This window comes from Lucilia cuprina, chromosome 4 (assembly GCF_022045245.1).
Source record: "Lucilia cuprina isolate Lc7/37 chromosome 4, ASM2204524v1, whole genome shotgun sequence".
NCBI lineage: Eukaryota > Metazoa > Arthropoda > Insecta > Diptera > Calliphoridae > Lucilia > Lucilia cuprina.
Genome location: NC_060952.1, coordinates 5,193,298 through 5,216,445, shown reverse-complemented (window position 1 = coordinate 5,216,445; position 23,148 = coordinate 5,193,298). Strand labels below are relative to the sequence as shown.

At 27.9% G+C, this 23,148-nt stretch overlaps 2 protein-coding genes across 2 annotated transcripts in view; one reads left to right on the top strand and one right to left on the bottom strand.

Annotated features, from left to right (window-relative positions):
- LOC111684030 (tissue inhibitor of metalloproteinase) overlaps positions 1-6,954 on the bottom strand; it is a 13,754-nt gene extending 6,800 nt beyond the window's left edge. The window contains exons 1-2 of the mRNA XM_046948839.1: positions 6,826-6,954; positions 6,514-6,705 (exon numbers count right to left, since the gene is read on the bottom strand). The gene's annotated coding sequence lies outside the window, so the exon portion shown is untranslated. The remainder of the gene's footprint in view (positions 1-6,513; positions 6,706-6,825) is intronic.
- LOC111684028 (synapsin) overlaps positions 1-22,924 on the top strand; it is a 49,056-nt gene extending 26,132 nt beyond the window's left edge. Inside the window, 5 exon segments of the mRNA XM_023446146.2 lie at positions 13,824-14,041; positions 14,466-14,562; positions 14,716-14,883; positions 14,946-16,413; positions 21,011-22,924. Coding sequence (XP_023301914.2) covers positions 13,824-14,041; positions 14,466-14,562; positions 14,716-14,883; positions 14,946-16,413; positions 21,011-21,396 — 2,337 coding nt within the window. The 3' untranslated portion in view covers positions 21,397-22,924.
- The last annotated feature ends 224 nt before the right edge of the window (positions 22,925-23,148 follow it).

Genomic DNA, 23,148 nt, shown 5'->3' with positions numbered 1-23,148 from the left:
AGTTCAGTTCTAGTTCAGTTCTAGTTCAGTTCTAGTTCAGTTCTAGTTCAGTTCTAGTTCAGTTCTAGTTCAGTTCTAGTTCAGTTCTAGTTCAGTTCTAGTTCTAATGCAGTTCCAGTTGAGTTTTTTCTAACTTTTCTTTATGATGGTTTGGGATTTAAAATCTAATTTTAAAATGCTTAGTACAATTAACATTGAATGCCTAATAAAAAAGGATGTAAGAATTTTAATTTTCAAAGAGGTAACAGAAGGACGAATCAAGATCTTGATTCGACCTTTTAAAACTTTGGGACTTTAAAACAGAAAACTTATATTCTATTAATGAAAATAACAAATTTTAGAAATCATTACAAGAATTAAAACTTGTACTTTATTAATGGAAACAACAATTCATAGAAATCATTACAAGATTTAAAATATTTGCTTTAAAAATTCAGAAAATCCATTATTTAAAGGAAATAAGTAATTTGTGTATGAACAATAAATATTTAAAGAAAATTGTAATAATTAAAAATGATTCATTCTTTAAACTGCATTAACAATTTCTCTAGAAAGTTAAATGTTGCAACAGACACATTACGTATGAATAAAGAACATGTGCTTAATTTAAAATATTGTAATGAATTAAAAAATACCTTTTTTATTTTAAATTAAAAAAAGACAAATTCAAATGCTGTCTACGCCATAAATTGTTTAAGCACAAAACCATTTAAGACTTGACTAATTATGAATATGATTTATTATGTAAACTAAAGAATAAAAAGAAGAAAAAAACCATAAAATAGGAAAACAAACTGAATATAAAAAACATAAATACAAAAACAATAACCAAGACAACCAAAAAATACAAAAAAAAAAAAATTGCAAATACAAACGAATACTAAATGGCAATGAGAAAAACACTTGAATAAATAAAATTTTTAGACAAATAAAACAGATAAATAAACATTACAAATCGTTCCAAATTAAAACGTAAGCTCAATAAAATAAAATTGCCAACAAAATTGAGTCAACATATAGAATCACACACACATTCACAAACATTTATTTAAATTTATTTTATTATTTTGAAAATAACCGCCACCAGACGTATGAGTAACGAGCAAATATTTAAAATTTCTTTTTAACATTTTTTAAGATAAATGTAAAACATTTTTGCGGTTTTTTTGGCATTTCTGGCTTGTGTGTAAATATTTATTTTTATTTTGCTATAATAATTTTCTTTTTTAATTCATTTAAATTAAAACATAATATTTATTATTTACTTTTTTATTTCTTCGTCATTTCTTTTATTTACGCCGAAAATTACGTTAAAAAACACAACACAAACAAACCAAAAGAAATATGTTTTGTCATAGCAAAATAATAAACAACAAACAACATAGAGAATGTTTGTTGTTTTTTTTTTTTTTTTTTCTTTTTTTTCTACAAATTGTTGTTAATCCCATAAAATAGCAGCAACAACAACAAATGTTTTTACACTAAAAATAGACGATTAATTATTGGCAGTTTATGTGGAGCTTTATTTTACAGTGTCTATCAAAATAAAAGACAGGGGTAACAATAATATAATAAAATAAAAGTCTTGCGAAATATTTTGGGAAATTAATAAAATATATAAAAGAATATAATAAACAAATTATATTTTAGATAAATTTCTTAATATATAAAAATTTTTTGGGTTTTCTAACATTTTCTATAAAAAAAAAATTGTGGAAAAAATATATGGAAATATTTTTTTCTTAAAGGTAAAATGTATTTGAAAATTAGGAAATGTTGCTAAAAAATATATTTTAAAAACAAAATTTTTAAAAAAGTAACATTTGAAGTTTTCTGTAAAACTAAAACTTTTTTATAAAAGGAAAATATTTTGAGAATATTTAATAAATGTTGCTAAAAAAGTACATTTTAAAAACAAAATTTTTGAAAAAGTAACATTTGAAGTTTTCTGTAAAATTAAAACCTTTTTATAAAAGGAAATTATTTTGAGAATTTTTCATAAAAGTGGAAATTATGCGAAAATTTTATAGAATTTGTATGAAAATATACATTTTGTATTTTAAAGAGAAATTTTTAAAAATGTTTTATATTAAAAAAAGAAAAAAATTCTATAATAGAAAAATTTTCGAAATATTTTCTATAAAGAAGATACATTTTTGAAAATCTTCTATGAAAAGAATAACTTTAGAAAATATTTTATAAAAAAGAAACGTTTTCGAAATGTTTTATAAAAAAAGGAACAGCTTTAGAAAATTTTCTATAAAAAGAAAAATTTGTGAATACATTCTAAAAACAACAAAATGTTTTCTTTAAAAAACTAAAAAAGTGAATTTATCGATTTTTTCAATATTTTTTTATTTTCTATAAAAAAGAGAAATTTACGAAAACTTTCTCTTAAAAAAATTTCAATTTTCAAAAATTTTCATTAAAAAACAGAAATTTTCAAAAATTTTACAAAAAAAATTTCTATAAAAAAATTCAACAAAAATTGAAATTTTTAAACATTTTCTATAAAAAAGTGAATTTTTTTAAAATTCTCTAAAAAAGTGAAATTTTTAAAAATTTTGAAAAAAATTTCTATAAAAGTGTGAAATTTTCAAAAATTGTTTTAAATTTTTTAAATGAATTTCTATAAAATGTGAAATTTTATAAAATTATGTATAAAAAACTGAAATTTTTAAAAATTTATATAAAAAAGAGAAGTTTTCATAAATTTTGTATTAAAAACTGAAATTTCAAAAAAAATTAAAAACTTATATTTTAAAAATTTTTCTAAAAAAAGTAGAAATTTTCAATATTATTTTTTGAAAATTTTTTATAAAAAAGAAATATTTTAAAAAATTTTCTATAAAAATGTGAAATGTTAACATTTTCTATAAAAAAAAAGAAAATTTTGAAAAAAAAATTCTATATAAAAGAGAAATTTTCAGAAATTATGTTTTAAAAATAGCAATTTTCAAAAATTTTATAAAAAAAGGAAAATTTTGGAAACTTTTCTGTAAAAAAGAAAAAAAAATACATTTTCTGTAAAAATGTGAAATTTTATAACATTTTCTAAAAAAAAGTGATTATTTAAAAAAACTTTATAAAACAAAGAAAAATTTTGAAATTTTTTAAATTTTCCTATAAAAAAAAGAAATTTTTGGAATTTTTATGAAAAAAGTGAAATTTTCAAAAATTTTATAGAAAAAAAAAATTTATTGAAAATCTTAAATAAACAGATATATTGAAAATGTATCTAGAATTTTCTTATGAACATTGATTCTAAAATTTTTCGATTTTTTTAATTCACTTTTATTTCCTTTTCACTGCATAACAATAATATTCAATACTTAACTATGAAAATGTTTAAGAATCAAATTGGAAAACACAGAAAAAAACAACAACAACTGAAACAGATACAAAACAGCACATTTGTTTGAGTGGCAAATTTATGAGCCATTTCGAGGTTGTCTTCTACGGCTGTTTTGAATTTGGACAACAGCAACAATAATAAAAAATACAAAAAAAAATAAATATTAGACAGACACATGATGTAAAACAGAAAATTGTACAAGCTACAACAAACACAACGTCAACAACCGCCCTTTGTATGGCCGAACATACACATTGTGTTTTTTTAAGTTTGACGACGACTAATCACTCAAAATCTGTACAAAAAAAGAAAAAGAAGAAGAGTCTAAATGAAGATGAGTAACAAATTAGAAGAACAAGAATTTTGGTGACCATTGACATATAGATGAACGTACATACATGTGTATGTTCTAACACACATTAGTTTGTATACACTCCCATACACACAAATTTCACAACACTTACAGACAGTTTTTAATAGAATTCTATCGTTTATAATGCAATTGCAACAAGTGCAATACACAGAAGAAAAAAAAGGTCAAATGTTGCAAGTCTGGCAAAAGTTTAAGTGCAGCCAACAGTTATGGGAAAAATTTTAGTTCTGCTGTTAGCAATGTCATTTATTAAACATTTTCTTTGAAAGAAAAATGATCTAAACTCTCGGTAAGAAGTATTAAAATGTCTGTAAAATAAAAGATTTTCCACTTAAGAGAAACAATTTTGTAAATTTTGTTTATATAAGAAATCAATAGATAAATTTCTTAATAAAGAAGACTGATCGCGATTATTTATAAAGAAATTTGATCGTTAACTTTCTCTATATTAAAAAAGATCAGTAGTTTTTTATAAACATTAATACACGATTAATATTTCTATATAAAATTAACAATGAATTTTCTCTATAAAAATAAGTGAGCGTGAATTTTCTCTATAAAGAAATTTGATCAAGAACTCTCTTTATATATATTAAAAATTTAACGCAAATTTTAAACCTTTTCATTATATGGAAATTTTTCAGTATCACAAATATTCTCAATCGCAAAAAAAAATTCTTGTGAATTTTTTCTATAAAAATCATTTTTTGTGAATTTTCTCTATAAAGAATTTTTTTTGTGAAATTTCTCTTTAAAGAAAATTTATTGTGAAATTTTTCTTTAAAGAAAATTTATTGTGAATTTTCTTTATAAAAAAATTTATTGTGAATTTTCTCTTTTAAGAAAATTTATTGTGATTTTTCTCTTTAAAGAAAATTTATTATGAATTTTCACAAAAATAACATTTATTGAGAACTGTTCCTATATTGAAAATTGATCTTGCATTCTAACTTTATGGGAAATTAATCATGGATTTTCTCTTTGCAATAATATAAACGTAAATCTTCTCTGTATAAAAAATTGATCAAGTACTTTCTTTATAAAGAAAATTTATGGTGAATTTTCTCTATAAAAAATAATTGATCGAGGACTTTTCCAATTTTCTCTTTTCGGAATATTATTAGAGAATGATAAATGATCCTTAGTTATATTCAGTATATATACAGACGCGGGAAAAAGGGAAATTTTCTGTAAAACAAATTGATCGTAAATTACCTCTATAAAGATAATTAATCAAAGACTTTTTCTATGTAGAAAAATTGTCATAAGCTTTCTCTATTTAGAAAAATGAACATCAATTTTTTGTATATTATAGTGAATTTTATTTTTATAAAAAAAATTGATCATGAATTTTCTCTATAAAGGATATTGTTAAAGAACTGTCATTATATTGATCGTGAGTTTTTTCTATAAAAATACTTGATCGTAAATTATATTTGTATTGGAAATTGATCATGAATTTCTTCTATAAAGATAATTGATCAAAGACTCTCTCTATGTAGAAATTCTTATGAGTTTTTTTTATTTAGAAAATTGATCGTGAATAAAGTCTTTTAACATATATGGGAAATTGTTCATTATTTTTTTATAGTAAATCTTTTCAATATCAAAAAATTTATCATAAATGTCACTATAAAGGATATTGTTGGATAGTTGTCACTATATTGATCTTGAGTTTTTCTATAAAGATACTTGATCGTAAATTATATTTGTATTTGAAATTGATCATGAATTTCTAATTGATCAAAAACTCTTTCTATGTGGAAATTGTTATGAGTTTTTTCAATTTAGAAAATTTATTGTTAATTGATCATGAATTTTCTTCTATAAATATAATTGATCAAAAACTCTCTCTATTTGGAAATTGTTATGAGTTTTTTCTATTTAGAAACATTTATCGCGAATTAAGATTTTTTGTCATTATATTGATCGTGAGTTTTTTCTAGAAAAATAAATGATCGTAAATTATATTTATATGGTAAATTGATCACAAATCCTTTATGAGATTTCTCTATATAAAAACTTGATAGAGTATTATATATCGTTGATCTTCTCTATATAAATGTCTTTATATAGGCAATTGATCGTGAGATTTCTGTATAAAGAAAAATGATGAAATTTTAACGTGAAATTTAATTATATCAAAAAATTATATATAACGTGAACAGTCTGTATATTGAATAGTGATCGTGTGTTTTTCTTTAAAAAAAAATAACTGATCGTGAAGTTTTTCTATATTGAAATTTGATAAAAAAAATTCACAATTAAAAAAAATTACATGAAATTGCTGTATATGCAAAAATGTTCGTAAATTAAATAATGAACTGAAATTGAAAATTGATCCTAAATTTTCTCAGGCAGAAAACTGATCAATAATTTTGGTTATATAGTGAAATATAAAAATATATTACATAAAATAAAAAACACCTTTTAAATTATATTTATAATAAAAAAAAATTCTATTAAAATTAGTCATATTGTTAATAATGCCAAAAAAAACGCAAACTTAATAACATACAATTTGTTTAATATACAAAATAATTCTTATCTTTGAAAAAAAAAACATATTTTTTAATTACAAAAAGAACACTCATACACATAAGTACACATATATTTTCAATTATTTCTCATACAAATGAAAACACTCCTTCAAATCACCCACAACAAACATTCATCATCAAAAAAAAGCAACAACACTTTCAATTTCACATTCAAACAAAAAAACAAAACACACGCACTTTCACGCAAAAAAGTGAGTATGTGTTTTCACTGTGCAACAACTTACCCCAATCAAACAAAATTAATAGTTTCCGATTTATTGTTTTTTTTTTTTATTTTTCAAATTTTTAATTTATTTTTGAATATGTTTTATTTTGTTTCTGGTTTATTTTTAAATCACTCTTAAATCAATTTAAATCTATTCATTTGTGTATTTTGAAGGCAGCTTCTTCCTTCTCCCCCAATTTAAACACTAAAACTGACAAGACACAAACACTGTATTATGCACATTTATTTAAATTCGAATTTAGAAATAGATAATTTCAATATTTAAAAGAAAATCTAATAAATATCTTATAGATTTTATAAAAAAACACACACAATACAACAGCAAGGAAAATCGATTTGAAAAAATAGAGCGAAATATCGAAAAAAAACTTTTGCGGCAGCAACAACCTCTTTCTAGTTGTTGTGTTCGCGGAGACTTGACCGTTTTATAAGAAATACACGACTGAATGAAATTATGAACTGTTTCATTGTTTATACTGGTTGGAAAAAAAATTTAAAAAAAATATATATAAAAACAAAATATTCTTACAAGCCACCAACGAAAGCAAAGACAATTTTTATTTACTCTTTTATATGAGGGCAGTTTGAAAAGTTTTTTAAAAATAATTAAATTAAATTCTTTAAAAAATTTTAGTTCTAATTTCAAAATTAGTTTTAACACTTTTTTTAACCAAAAACTTTTTATAAATAATTTATCAAAAATTTTCTTTATATAATATTAAAGTGATTTCCCTATAATTAGAAAATAGTTAGAGAATTTCCTTTAAAAAGAAAACTGATCGTGGGAATTTTATTTTCATAGATTTCGTGATTTCTCTCAATTTAGAAAGAAAATATATAGAAAACGGATGAAGATTTTTTTTTAATTTATAACGATTTTTTTCTGTAGACAACTAATCATGGATTTTCTTTTTATAGAAAAAGTGTTATGGATTTTCTCTATATAAAGAATTGATCATAAATTTTCTTGTTAGTTCATTTTCTCTTTAGAAACAACATTAACAATCGCTTCTCTATATAGAAAAAAAATCAAAAACGTTAAAAAAATGATCGTGATTTCGTAAAAAATTATAAGGATTTTTTTTTCTATAGACAACTGATCATGGATTTTCTTTTTATAAAAAAGTATTATAGATTTTCTCTATATAATAAATTGATCATAAATTTTCCTTGTTATAGAAAATTTTTCGTAAATTTTCTCTTTAGAAAGAAAATTCACGAATACTTCTCTATATAGAAACCAAACCAAAAACGTTTCTTTAAAAAAAAAATGATCGTGATTTCGTGAAAAATTATAACAATTTTTTTCTTTTTTTTCTACAGACAACTGATCATGGATTTTCTTTTCATAGAAAATATATTATTGATTTTCTCTATTAATGAATTGATGATAAATTTTCCTTGTTATAGAAAATTTTTTGTAAATTTTCTCTTTAGAAATAAAATTGACAATCTCTTTTCTATGTAGAAAACAAACCAAAAACATTTCTTTAAAAAAGCATTATCGTGATTTCGTGAATAATTATAACGATTTTTTTTCTATAGATAACTGATTATAGATTTTCTTTTTATAGAAAAAGTATTATGGATTTTCTCTTTATAAAGAACTGATAATAAATTTTCCTTGTTAAAGAAAATTGTTCGTAAATTTTCTCTTTAGAAATAAAATTTACGAACACTTCTCTATATAGAAAACAAACCAAAAATATTTCTTAAAAAAAAATTAATCGTGATTTCTTTCTCTATAGAAAACTGTTCGTAAATTATCTCTCTATAGAAAATTTATCGTACAAAATTCACGATCACTTCTCTATATGGAAAACGAATCAAAAATGTTTCTATAAAAAATTTATCGTAAACTTTTTTCTTTATAAAAAAAACTGTTCGTAAATTTTCTTTTCATATAAATATTTTCTGTAAAGTAATTTTTCTTTATAGAAAACTGACTGTGCATTTTCTCTATAGAAACAAAATTCACAATCACTTCTCTTTTTAAAAAACAAATCAAAAATTTATAGAAAACAGATCGTAAATTTTCTTTTCATAGAAAAAATTTCTACAAAGAATGTTTTCTTTTAACAAAAACAAATAAAAAAATTCATGAAAATTTCAAATTATTCTGAATAATTCTTAAAAAAAAAACTTTGAAGTTATCCCTCTTATATATTCTCCCCAAATCAAAAGGGGAGACAAACCAATAACAAACATCCGTCTGCCAACTCGCGTCGTACGCAATTAAATGAAATTGTTTTTTTCAAAAAACCATTTCTAAGAGTACGAAATGATTGAGTTGAGCAGAGCAGAGCACAACATAAGAAAACTATAAAAATTTTCAAATGCTTGTCGTTTGCATTGATCATTGACGACAAACTCACCGAAGATTATGATCATCATCATCATCATCGCCATCAAAACGATTTGTTATTAAATAGAAATCGGCATCAACACAAACAAAATCAGACGATTTTAGTGAGTGAAACTAATAGTTGATTTGCTACTTTGAGCAAATAAAAAAAAATCAACAACATAAATAAAAAAAACAAAAATGCATAAAAGCTTTAATAGCTAATAGATGCATTTTAATAGAAGTTGCAGTTGTAGAAATACACTGAGAAAATATATTCAATTGATTTCTTTAGATTCTACAAACTAAAGTCAAAATTTAATCAATTTGATTCAAACAGTTCTATAGATACTATCTTAATTCGAAGAGACCAGTTTGAATATGTATGTAGGTACTGCAGAAGAAGCAAAGCTATTTCTCCAAGTGTACATTTATGCATTCAGAATCAAAAACCGCACAACATTATCTCTCATTTCGTGAGTAAAATGAAAATTGTTTGTAAACATTGCCTGCTAAACAGTGACTGACTAATGGGCAAAAAAGTCTCTGAAACTGTCAGTCTTCTGGCTTATAGTCTGACACTGGTTTATTTTGTTTTTCTAAATGATCATAATCATTATGCATTTGTTTGTATGTTTATTGTCGTATTTAGATATTGTTTTTGCAAATTTTGAGCATGTGTGTTGTCACATTAAGCGGATTTTCTGAACTTTTTGTTTTGCTTTATTTTTATGGCCGATAATTTGTGAGAATAACGTTCTGCTGTCATCATCACTTTTGTCGTTTGTTTTCTCAATATTTCACTTACAAAATATGAATATATTGGTAGATCAGTGCGGTGTTCAAAAACAACAGTGTCCTTTGATGGTGTTAAATTCGAAATATAGAAAAAATTATATTAAGGAGCAAATCTTCGATTTTTTTGACAAACTATAACTATAAATTTAGACATAGACAAGACATAGACAAGACATAGACAAGACATAGACAAGACATAGACAAGACATAGACAAGACATAGACAAGACATAGACAAGACATAGACAAGACATAGACAAGACATAGACAAGACGTAGACAAGACATAGACAAGACATAGACAAGACATAGACAAGACATAGACAAGACATAGACAAGACATAGACAAGACATAGACAAGACATAGACAAGACATAGACAAGACATAGACAAGACATAGACAAGACATAGACAAGACATAGACAAGACATAGACAAGACATAGACAAGACATAGACAAGACATAGACAAGACATAGACAAGACATAGACAAGACATAGACAAGACATAGACAAGACATAGACAAGACATAGACAAGACATAGACAAGACATAGACAAGACATAGACAAGACATAGACAAGACATAGACAAGACATAGACAAGACATAGACAAGACATAGACAAGACATAGACAAGACATAGACAAGACATAGACAAGACATAGACAAGACATAGACAAGACATAGACAAGACATAGACAAGACATAGACAAGACATAGACAAGACATAGACAAGACATAGACAAGACATAGACAAGACATAGACAAGACATAGACAAGACATAGACAAGACATAGACAAGACATAGACAAGACATAGACAAGACATAGACAAGACATAGACAAGACATAGACAAGACATAGACAAGACATAGACAAGACATAGACAAGACATAGACAAGACATAGACAAGACATAGACAAGACATAGACAAGACATAGACAAGACATAGACAAGACATAGACAAGACATAGACAAGACATAGACAAGACATAGACAAGACATAGACAAGACATAGACAAGACATAGACAAGACATAGACAAGACATAGACAAGACATAGACAAGACATAGACAAGACATAGACAAGACATAGACAAGACATAGACAAGACATAGACAAGACATAGACAAGACATAGACAAGACATAGACAAGACATAGACAAGACATAGACAAGACATAGACAAGACATAGACAAGACATAGACAAGACATAGACAAGACATAGACAAGACATAGACAAGACATAGACAAGACATAGACAAGACATAGACAAGACATAGACAAGACATAGACAAGAAACTTTTTAAATAAGTCTGATGATTCTCAAAATTATATCCTTGTAAAATCGAAATCAGAGTAAAAATATAGTTTTGTCATATTTTTTCCACCTTAATCCCACTGCTTAAGCGTCATAGTTTCCTTATAGATATCAAAATACAAAATGCTATGTTTATGAGCAATTTAATGACATCATCAAATATGAAAATAAAACAGAAACGTAACACAGTCTACAGTCTCGTAAATGAGTATTTAGATTATGAATGTGGGCACAGAACAAAAAATGACAAATGCGTTTGTCGTTTGATTTAGAGGAATGTGTTTGTTCTATATTTTAAACCACAAACGGTTTTTAAGCCACAAAAGATACTAAGGTTGTACCTCGCATACTTTCTATCCCGTAATCATTGAAAAAGTCGTGTCTGCAAGTTTTCTCAATTACATTTTACATTAAGATATTTGTCGTTTCCTAAAAAAAAACCTAACATATTTTTTATTAATAGTGGTTTTGGTTTCTTAAGGTTAAAGTTATTATTTAAAATTTGTAAATACTTAGATATGTATGCATTCCATCCATTTAAGTGGAATTTCATTGCCAATATCGTAGGAATACCTACACACACATACTGCACGTACATTCATACATTTTCACTTATTTGCGATTTGATGATGTGTTAAAGAAAATAAAAACAAAAATTTCCTTTTTTGAAATTGCTATTCATTGAGTAAAATTCCTCTCAATTATGTGTGTTCTTTGCGAAAAACGTAAATATAATATTTAATTTTACACACTGATGTTATTTATGAAATATGAATCAATTTTACTTCGAGGAAATTCTATTGAAATGTACAAAATTAAAATAAAAACTTAAGAATATTATAGAAATATGTTAAAATACATTTTCAGCACTTAACTAAATCAATAAAAAAATTTAAAAGTAATTAATTGAACACAATATTAAAATAATTAAGTGGCTGCGGCGTAAACACCGCCGACACATTCTCAGAACGCCATCTAATTAAAAATATAAATAAAATTTATAGTTGTTTCACACGTTTTTCATATGCACTATGGGTGTGCACCGAATGTTGACAAAAATACTAATAATGGGTTATTTTATTGAGGCATAATGTTTTAAATAAAAATTATTCAGTTGGTTGCGTTTTATTGAGGCATTTTATGTAAATTATGTATAAAATTGTTACATTGACAAGAATATATTATAGAATAGATAAATAATAGACATAGACTAGACATAGACTAGACATAGACTAGACATAGACTAGACATAGACTAGACATAGACTAGACATAGACTAGACATAGACTAGACATAGACTAGACATAGACTAGACATAGACTAGACATAGACTAGACATAGACTAGACATAGACTAGACATAGACTAGACATAGACTAGACATAGACTAGACATAGACTAGACATAGACTAGACATAGACTAGACATAGACTAGACATAGACTAGACATAGACTAGACATAGACTAGACATAGACTAGACATAGACTAGACATAGACTAGACATAGACTAGACATAGACTAGACATAGACTAGACATAGACTAGACATAGACTAGACATAGACTAGACATAGACTAGACATAGACTAGACATAGACTAGACATAGACTAGACATAGACTAGACATAGACTAGACATAGACTAGACATAGACTAGACATAGACTAGACATAGACTAGACATAGACTAGACATAGACTAGACATAGACTAGACATAGACTAGACATAGACTAGACATAGACTAGACATAGACTAGACATAGACTAGACATAGACTAGACATAGACTAGACATAGACTAGACATAGACTAGACATAGACTAGACATAGACTAGACATAGACTAGACATAGACTAGACATAGACTAGACATAGACTAGACATAGACTAGACATAGACTAGACTAGACATAGACTAGACATAGACTAGACATAGACTAGACATAGACTAGACATAGACTAGACATAGACTAGACATAGACTAGACATAGACTAGACATAGACTAGACATAGACTAGACATAGACTAGACATAGACTAGACATAGACTAGACATAGACTAGACATAGACTAGACATAGACTAGACCATAGACTAGACATAGACTAGACATAGACTAGACATAGACTAGACATAGACTAGACATAGACTAGACATAGACTAGACATAGACTAGACATAGACTAGACATAGACTAGACATAGACTAGACATAGGCCTACATAATTATTTCAATATAATTCATTAAAACAAATTTTCATTCAAAATTCTAATATATCCCAAAACCGACAGATTATAACTTGAATGTTTACTTTCACAACTTACACTTTTAGGTTTTTCCAAATTCCATTATATAAATTGCAGCTTTAAAACTAATTTTTTTAAACATTATTTAAAACGCTTTTGTGAATAAATATAATAGCTCCCTGGAGTTGTTTTGTTGACTCGCTTGTAATAGAAATAATGGAAATAATTATTTTATTGGCAAATACTAAGTTCCATAACCATACCATCACCCATATATCGTACCATAATTCCATGATGTTGAATAATTAACAATGCAGTTTCTTACCAACAACCAGCTCATTCAATAATAATGATGATGATATACATACATAGTTATTATGACTCGATTATTGTTTGCTATTACAATTTTCTTGTTTATATTTGGTTGCATTTGTTTGGATTTATTTTGGCTTTTAGCCAAAATATTAATAACCATAAAGTAGAACTAAAAGCAACAAGAAAAATAAGTATCTACTCTTTGGAGTGAGTGTAATTCTTAAACAAAAGTTGAACTCCCTTTTTATCAGCCACAATGCTTTTTTTACAATATTTCTTTCTTTTTTATCTATTTCCAGCTAAATTGGACAAAATTCCCGTGTGTTTTGAAGGCAGGCCATTGTCATGGCGGTATGGCTACAGCACGTTTTGAAAATCAAATGGGTCTGCAAGATGCAGCCGGCCTTGTAACTGGCACCGGTTTTGAAGGCCATTGCTATTGCACCATTGAACCGTACATTGATGCAAAGTTCGATGTGCACATTCAAAAGATTGGCAACAATTACAAGGCATTTATGTAAGTTGGATATGAGTAATGTGCAAGACACATTTAAAATACTATATAGATAATTTTCCCCAATAGTTTTTTTAAGATGAATAGAAAGAACAATTTGTTATTATTTGTTTGTTCTTTAATGTTTTTGACATTTGGCCGAGATATTTAATCTAATGAAGAGTAGAATAATATACAATCACAGTGCACTTAATTATGCCAATAGAATCTTTATGTAATTACTTAATTACATATGACTTAATCCTTTTGCTTAAGTCACATTCAAATAACATGTAGATTGAATTTACTTGACCCCAGATTTGCTAAAATGTCAATGGTAAATGTCAAGTCGTAAGAGGAACTTTTACCAAATGAAAGTACCTTCTTCATAATATATTTTCTTGGAAATGCAAATGAATCCTTTTTCATACTTTTCATTTTGTTTTAGGCGTAAATCCATTACTGGTAACTGGAAAACTAATCAGGGTTCAGCCATGCTGGAGCAAATTACCCTAACTGAAAAATACAAGTCTTGGGTGGATGAGGTAAGTAGAAATTTTACAACTAAACTGATATTGCAATCAAAACAACATAATATATTCCTTAGTAATGAATGGTGTTTACATCACTTATTATCAAAACTTTTTTTTATCATTTACAAATATATTTTCAATGATTCAATTCGATTTTCTCGTTAGATCTCGGAACTCTTCGGCGGCATGGAAGTGTGCGGTGTCTCCGTTGTTGTGGGCAAAGATGGACGCGAGTATATAATCAAAGCCTCTGACAGCACCTTTGCTTTAATGGGAGATTCTCAAGAAGATGATCGTAGACAAATTGCTGATCTGGTTACTTCACGCATGCAGGTGATTCTAACAAATTAAATCAGTTAAAACAGTTTATTGACACCATTTTCAAATCCTTTTAGAATGTCTGTCGCCCGAGCATGAATCAGCAAACAACTGGAGGCAACTATGGTAAATTACCCTCACGTTCATCGGTGTCTTCTCGTGGTCAAAGTCCTACCGATGAAATGGGTCCTCCACCCATAGCACCCACTGGACCAAGGCCAGCTCCCATGGGCGGTCCACCACCAATACCCGAACGTACTTCACCAGCTGTCGGCTCTATTGGACGTCTCAGCAGCCGCAGCAGTATTTCCGAAGTGCCCGAAGAGAATGGTGCTTCTACTACTAGTGCACCGGCTGGTGGTCTGCCACGACGTGATTCTCAGACATCACAGGCTTCAAATATTTCATCGGCTTCCAGGAGCACTCAACGTCCTCCGCAAACTCAGAGTTCAGTAGTTGAGGATGCGGAGGACACCATGAAGAACCTTAGAAAAACCTTTGCGGGCATATTTGGTGACATGTAGGAATTAGCCAACAAAAAACGCGGAAGAACAGCGAGCGAATCGGGTCATAGTATGACTGGTGAGAGCGGTAGTGGCAGTGCCCCCTCCACAGGCGTAGGTGGCATAAGCGTCAGTGGACTCACCAGTGCCGGTAGCTCGTTCTTGGGCAAACAATTCTCGTTTACATCTGGCAAATCGAGTACTTCTGCCTCTTCGGGTCTAGGTGATTCTGTGATCTCCACACAACCCTCTCCGAAACCCGCCGAGAAACCGGTTGATGCTCGATCGGACACCTCGTCCACTTCCACACTGACCGCCGGCAGTGTGAGTTCCAGCAGCAAGCCTTCTTCCAGCGTTTTAGACACCTACGATCAAGAGTCTAAATACAAACCAGTCACCAATTTTGAACCACAAGAACGTGTCAATCCCTTCGATAAGGGAGCCATGAAAACCAGCACGACCACCACAACCATAGGAGGTGTGTCCACCACATCTTCATCTTCGATTTCTTCATCATCTATTTCTTCGCGTATAAATGCTCGTACGGATAGCACTTTTAAGTCGCCGCCACCACCATCTAGACCACCGCCTCCACCTCCTCAAAATGCCTCGATTGCTACCAACTCCAGTACCACCTATCAGAGTTCGACTGCTTCTAACAAGGACAAGACCAGTTATATCTATGGCAGTTCCACTTCTATTGAAACCATAACACGCATGGACACAACCACGGCTACCGGTAATACGGTAAGCAATGCCACAGCCTCCACCAGCCTGGGCCAGAGCAGCCAGGGTACGGCAAACACCAAATTACGAAATGATACAGCAAACACCACCACCACAGACTGGAGAACTGCTATAACAGCTCCATTAAATACTGGCACCCGCTCGGCCAGTGTCTACAGTGCACCAGCTGCGGTCACCGTACCAGCTACCGGCAGCGAAGATGCTCAGTCAACTGCAGCCGCTTCGAATGGTTATAATGCCGCTACGGACTTGCCGTCGTACACACGACCCTCGTACTCAAGATCCGAAAGCAATGGTAATTATCTAGCCGTGGGTGTATTGCTGGTCAGCCTTACACTACGAAAATCCTAAATGTTCATCCATAACTTCAAATATATAGGTCCACATCTTCATTTCAACCCTCAACCAGCGTTTCAACATCCACCACCATCATCACGATCATCATCACCATTATTATACAACATCATTCGCATTGATCCATAAACGAAAACCATCCATCCTTGTTTCTGTTTTAACATTTTTTTTTTTCATTTCAAAAACCATACAATCTCAATAGTTCTAAAACTCCTCTAATTGGAGTATAAAAGCAAATCGCGTATAATAATTCCCCTTATTTGTAAAGCAAAGTCTTTCAAAACGTTCTATTCCAACGCATGAACCTTGAAAATGTATTTGTTAACCTAAAGAGAAATAAAAGGAATGTGTCTCATTTTGTAAAAATCGCATGAAAGATAATTCCCAAAACGCGCTACTAATAAATCAATTAATTAATGGTGTCAATTAACCAACCGAACAGCCTGCCAGCCATTCATCATATTCTGTTACTCCCCATTTCTTTATTCATAACATGTTTTCGTTAAATTGTCAATGAGTGCGTCGTTATTTTGAAATTTTATCTATATTGTATTTTTTAATTGTTTTTTTTCTGTAAAGAGAGAAAAATCGTAACTATTTAGAACTCAAGTGTAGAAGGTCAAGTGTCATGTATTGAGTATTTGAACAAACAATTATCTAAAAATCTAAAAAAATACCAATAGACAGACAATATACAAGTGGTTAAACGATGATCCACTGTGTTTAGTTCTATATTTTGTAAGTTCATTGAATTTTTTTTTAACAATTGCTCTCAATCAATTTTTTTTATTTGTTCTTAAAGCAAATCAAAACAGCATTTAATACAAAATTATTGCATCCAAATTAAAAACAAAACAAAAATATGTAAACAGTATGTATTTAAGACAATAAATACTACAACAACATTAAATTATATAGTACTTATAAAATATTTATAATAACATTTGCAAACATTGCACGTTGGGATGAGAAATCACACTAAATCACTGCTTTTAATGTATACATTTATAAGTATTTATAAAGAACTATGAAGAATAAGTACTTACGCGTCAAGATCGTATTTTAGGGAAAGAATCAAAATAATTATGTTTGGGGATTAAGCAATGAGATATATGCTTCAGGCTTTGACTGTCAACTTAGAGAGTAACATATTTCAGATTTATAACGATCTTCTTTTAAGATCACTGCATATGATGTGATCTCATTAAACTAATTCAAGATTGATTCATAGGTGTTCCACTTTTACAGTTTTCCTTTTTTTACTAAATGATCTTCAATACATAAACTTTTAAAGATTAGATCATTCCACGGCATATTGCTTTTGTCATCTTTATCAAACTTAATACCGTTATATATTACTCTAAGAATTAGCCGACGTTTTAATCGATATAAGATTATCAACATGGAGTTTAATTAAACCATTAAGATTTTTTTTGTATATCACTCCATACAATGCAATCTCTTCAAACAGAAATACTCTACAATTCTTATTTCTAAATTATTACTTCATCTAGCAAATGATCATCAACATCAAAGATTCTTTGAGTTTATATTTCAATATCGATTTAAATGACTTCGTAAATCGAAACAAAACTTTGCAAAAATCTGTTACTTCATTTACTGGACTTTCTTTCTAAATGATAATATAAACAATGCTAGATCAATGTAATCAAAAATATGGATGATTCTCTAGTTCTCTCTTACATTCGCGCATAAGTAAGATCCTTTTTATTTTGACAATATTAAGATATTCGCTTTAAAGCCATCCCAGTCTAAGAGGATCAAAGTTTACTTAATCTAAGCTATCCTAGATGTCCGAGTCTATGTCTATAAAAGCTTATTATTGAATTACATTCCCAAAAACAACTTGAAGGTGTTTTTGCAGCTATTGTTCTATTAGAATTGATATAGATAAGATCTAATCAAATAAATCAAGATTTCCTTGATGTTTGTAATAAAGACCTAATATATTAGATTCTAATCTATCCGAGTCTAATCGGTAGATATCAAAGCTTGATAACTCAACATTTTCATTAACAACTTTAAAGTGCTTTTGCAATCTATTAGACGATGTAAATAAGATCTAATCAAAAAATGATCCTTTAAAGAGACTCGATCGATGCCGTGCCGTTAACTGCTTTATACTGCCTTTTCAGAATTTATTCTTTAAGAGTTTTTCTAGCTGAGATCTAATCAAACGAATTTAAGATTAGTTCTTAAGAAAGTGATCATCAAATAAGATTTGTTCAAAGCATGTTAACATACTGTTTATGAGATGTAATCAAAGGAATTCAAGATGGTTCTGAAGTAAACGATCATTAAAAGAGACTTGATCTATGTCGTAAAACATGGATGGTTTACTTAACCATTCAAACATAGATCTGTAAAAGTTGCTTTATTTTAAAGTAATTATAGTTCCCGATGGTCGGTTCGTCTTCAAACTATAAACCACACCTATATACGATCGGTAATAAGTGGTACAGTAATTTAAGACATATTTTGGAACATCTCAGCCTTGTGCATAAGAGAAAGAAACTATTCTTAGATCATTCGTTCAAGACTCAACTTTAGAACGTTACTGCAAATCATTGGAGAAAGAAAAACAAATTACATGATACATATTTTGAAATAAAACTGAAGCAATGTGATAATCTTCTTCTGGAACTCAATGTTCGAAGGTTCTTCTCATTTAACAAACTTTAAACATTCATCTAAAACCGGAAATATATGACATTTTCAAATGGTTACCATTTAAATACTTGATCTTAATGGATCTATTTTCTTTAGGATAATAATTTTATTTGTAAAATTATCATTTAATCGCTTTTATTTACTTCACCGCCCATTCACCAAAAAGCTTTCATCTCATCTCAATATTTTTTTTTTTTTTACTCTTTTTCTGTAAAATTTTTATGCTTTTGTATTCTTAAACTGCACTTAAAATATAAAAATCAAAATATTTTAAAACTAATGCACAAATTGGCGTAGAAACTACGGCACCAATAAGTAAAAAGAAATTGTGAATTAATTATAAAACTTTGACAATTAAAAGTTTTAAAAGCTAAAGACAAAAGTTAGAACGACCCATATTTCTAAAATAGATCAGCGCTCTGAATGGATCAGATATTTTGCATGAGAATTGCTTTTTACTCAAGAAGTGATTAGTTCTTTCAATTAAGTATTTCTAGAATGAGTGCAAAATATATGCACTTTAGACTATTAAATAACTACTTTGGAACTAGTTATATCCCTAATACTTAAGAAGCTAATTTCTAAAGCTTTAATCTCTTAATACTCTTTAAAAAAATCTTCTGTTTAGGATATTTTGATTAAACAAATTATGGATGCATGATGATTGTATTGAATTAAAAGATCTATGTTTAAAAAAATTTGGTGTCTATTTAAGATTTTCTATATACATACATCGGTAGATCAGTACTATATATATAGAAAATATATAAACTTACTAATTTTATATTAATTTAATTGTCTTTATATGCATAGGAGTTCAGTACCAACTTTTCAGATATTGTAAGTGTCTGAAGAATCTAAAATGCGTTTTAGTCATATATCGGGAAAGATTACTGTGTGAAATGATTCAAAAACAACATTTTCCAAATATTTATGTAACAAATCGCTCAATTTGAAACATTAAAGACTGGGTATGAGCATATTTTTTCAAAAATCTTTTAAGTCCAATCTTATATAGGCAATGTCTTCTAATATTCGAATAACTTTATCAATCATACGGCTTCACTTAAACTAAATTCCGAAGTTTTCTTTAAAACCGGGAAAAAAAACTCTTTAACATTTCTATCGAACTTTCTTTGCATATGATTTCAATTAAATTGAATCTCTATAATACATAATAAGAAATACCAACAAAACTTTTGTCTACTATTTCTTACAGTTGTGTGTATGTATGCGTGTTTACTTGTATCTATGTTGAATGCATTCATATTCCTACAGTGAAAGCTCTCATAACAAGACAATATTTTTTTAACAAACCTTAATAAAACAATAAAAAAAACACACGAAACTACAAATATTGTTGGCAAAATGTTGATGGCTGGAAGATGTACATAGAATAGAATAGAACTTACACAAACACGCTCTTACAAAAATGTACGATATGTAAGTACAGGGTCCTGATATGAGAGCTTTTAGCTGTAAGAGCTTAATAGCTTAATAAACAAATAAAGAGTATTTACAAAAAAATATTAAGCACCTTAAAATTGTACACTTAAACGCAGTTGAACAAAATTTAAACCAAATTGAATTTTACAGGTCTTTTTTTTTTGTCACTCACCTTCACTCATATTTCATTCACTTAAAAAGTCTCAGAGCGTAAAGTTAATTGGGAGTTATTTTTTTTTTTAAAAAAACTTAAACATTTTTAGAATAAAACATAAAACAACAACAAAAATCAAAAAGCAATGCACCTACAAAAAGCATGTTTTTTAAATGTATTTTACATTTTTTTTATAAATTTTTAATATTTCTAATATTTTTCTCTTTCTTTTTTGGCCGATTTTAAGGTTCCAACAACTTGAATAAAAGCTCCGATTTGGATATAATATTTGGCGATAGCCAGCCTGTCTTGGGCAATGGCAAATTTACCCGTTCTGGCGGTTCACTCTCCGATGCTGAATTGATTTTCGGCACTCCCAGTTCTGCCTACAAAACCGATCGTTTTGGTACTTCCAAGAGTATGAGCGTAACATCTGATCGCACCAGCAGCAGTTATGGCCAATCGAATAGCAGTGCTAACAACTATAAAATCTATGGGGGCATACAAAATGCCGCCTTTAGTGATTTTAGTGATGCTAAGAAAAGCGACAGTCAGAGCAGTATACCATCGTATAATAGTTGGAGAAATAGTAGCAAACATTTAGAGGAAGAAGATGATTTAGATTTAAAATAAACATACAAATATTAAACATTAACAAAAATAGTTTAAAAATTAAAGAAATGTTACATAAGAAAAAAAAAACCAAACACAAAACCAATATTAAACGTATTTAAAAGTAAAGAAAATTAATTAAAATAATGTTTTATTGTTACTGTTAATGTCATTAAGAATAATTACAAGCGAAAATACATACATAAACATAGAACATCATTATTATTATTCATATACATACATACATACTAATATATTTAAAAGAATAAACAAGAACTATTAAGCAAATAGAGTAAGAACAACACTTAAGCATTAATGCTCTTTACTTCTTCTCCCGTTTTCTTTTTGTGTTTTAAAACACTGATCGGCAAAGAGCTTTGTTAAGAGCTTTCTTGTACTCACACACATGTGTAAAAAACAAACAAAAAAACAATAAGAGAACTTATTTTTTACTCTCTGCCGATGTAGGTTTTAAAACAGTCAACGACAAAGAATAAACATTTAGCTCTCTGACTACACCTGAAAACAGGGAGTAAAGAGAGCTTAACATAACTAGTACTGTTTGTTTGTTAAAAGAGAGTTTTATTTCCTTTTTTAATATACTCTCTTTATCTCTCACTAACTCACTCACTTTCTCTCTCTCTCTATCTGTCTCGAACTCATACGGAAGCAACTACTTATCGCCTCTAAAGTTTCCTGGTTTCATGAAACATTTGTTCATGCAAAATATAATTAAACTTTATGTTTTTAATTTCTTAAGTTAATAACTTAACAAATATTGATATGTATTAATTATTTAAAAATAAATAAAAAGAATAATTTAATTAATTGTTGATGAATGACGACAAAAACAACTTAGTTAAATATTGCACTTTATAATTGTTATACAATAGTGAAAAATAAATAATTAAAAAAACAAGAAGCATAAAATGTTAAGGATTTTATATTTTATTATATAAAATTCTGGCTTTAATAATGGGAATCATTGTGCTAAATAAGAAAAAGATAATAAAGCGTTCTTTTAAGGCGCAAATCAAAGTAAATGTTGGCTTATTAAAAATACCCCAAGCGCTTAACACAATTGAGGCGACAAACAATAAAACTGAAAGAAAAACTTTTAACGTAAACTTAAAACAAAACTTTAAAATCTGAACTAAGTTTCAATATATAATATTCCTTTAAATATATTCTCGTAAAATTTAAATTCTCCTCATCTGATCTTATAACTCTCCTCCATTTTATCTTAATGTTACAAAACTAAATTTGAATAATAAATTACTTTTCAATAATTCATTTAAAACATAAAAAAACCTAAAATATCTTCTATATATTCTACCAAATTTTGTCGCCCGTTGCTTTAATTGTGTTTCTAAATCACCACCAATATTAAAAAAAAACAATGTAAACGCACTTAGCTCGAACTGCACAAAATAATTAAATAATTAATAATAAAAAAAAACTGCGATAATTAAGTTGAGCATTAAATATTTTGTGTTAAGCATTAAAAAATAATGAAAAACTCCTGACAATGTTATTTTAAACAAATAATTTTAATAATACAAAGTTAAACTAATTTAAAACAAATATTCATTTTCAATCTTAATAAATCGTATAATTTTAACAAAAAAATTACTAAAGAATTCATAAAATGTCATAATAAATAAGGTAAAACTATAAAATAATTTTCTTAAAATGACTTATTAAAAATTTAAGTATAATTATCTTAAGTTTAACAGCTAAAAACTATTCTTGATCTTAACTATGATTAAGCAT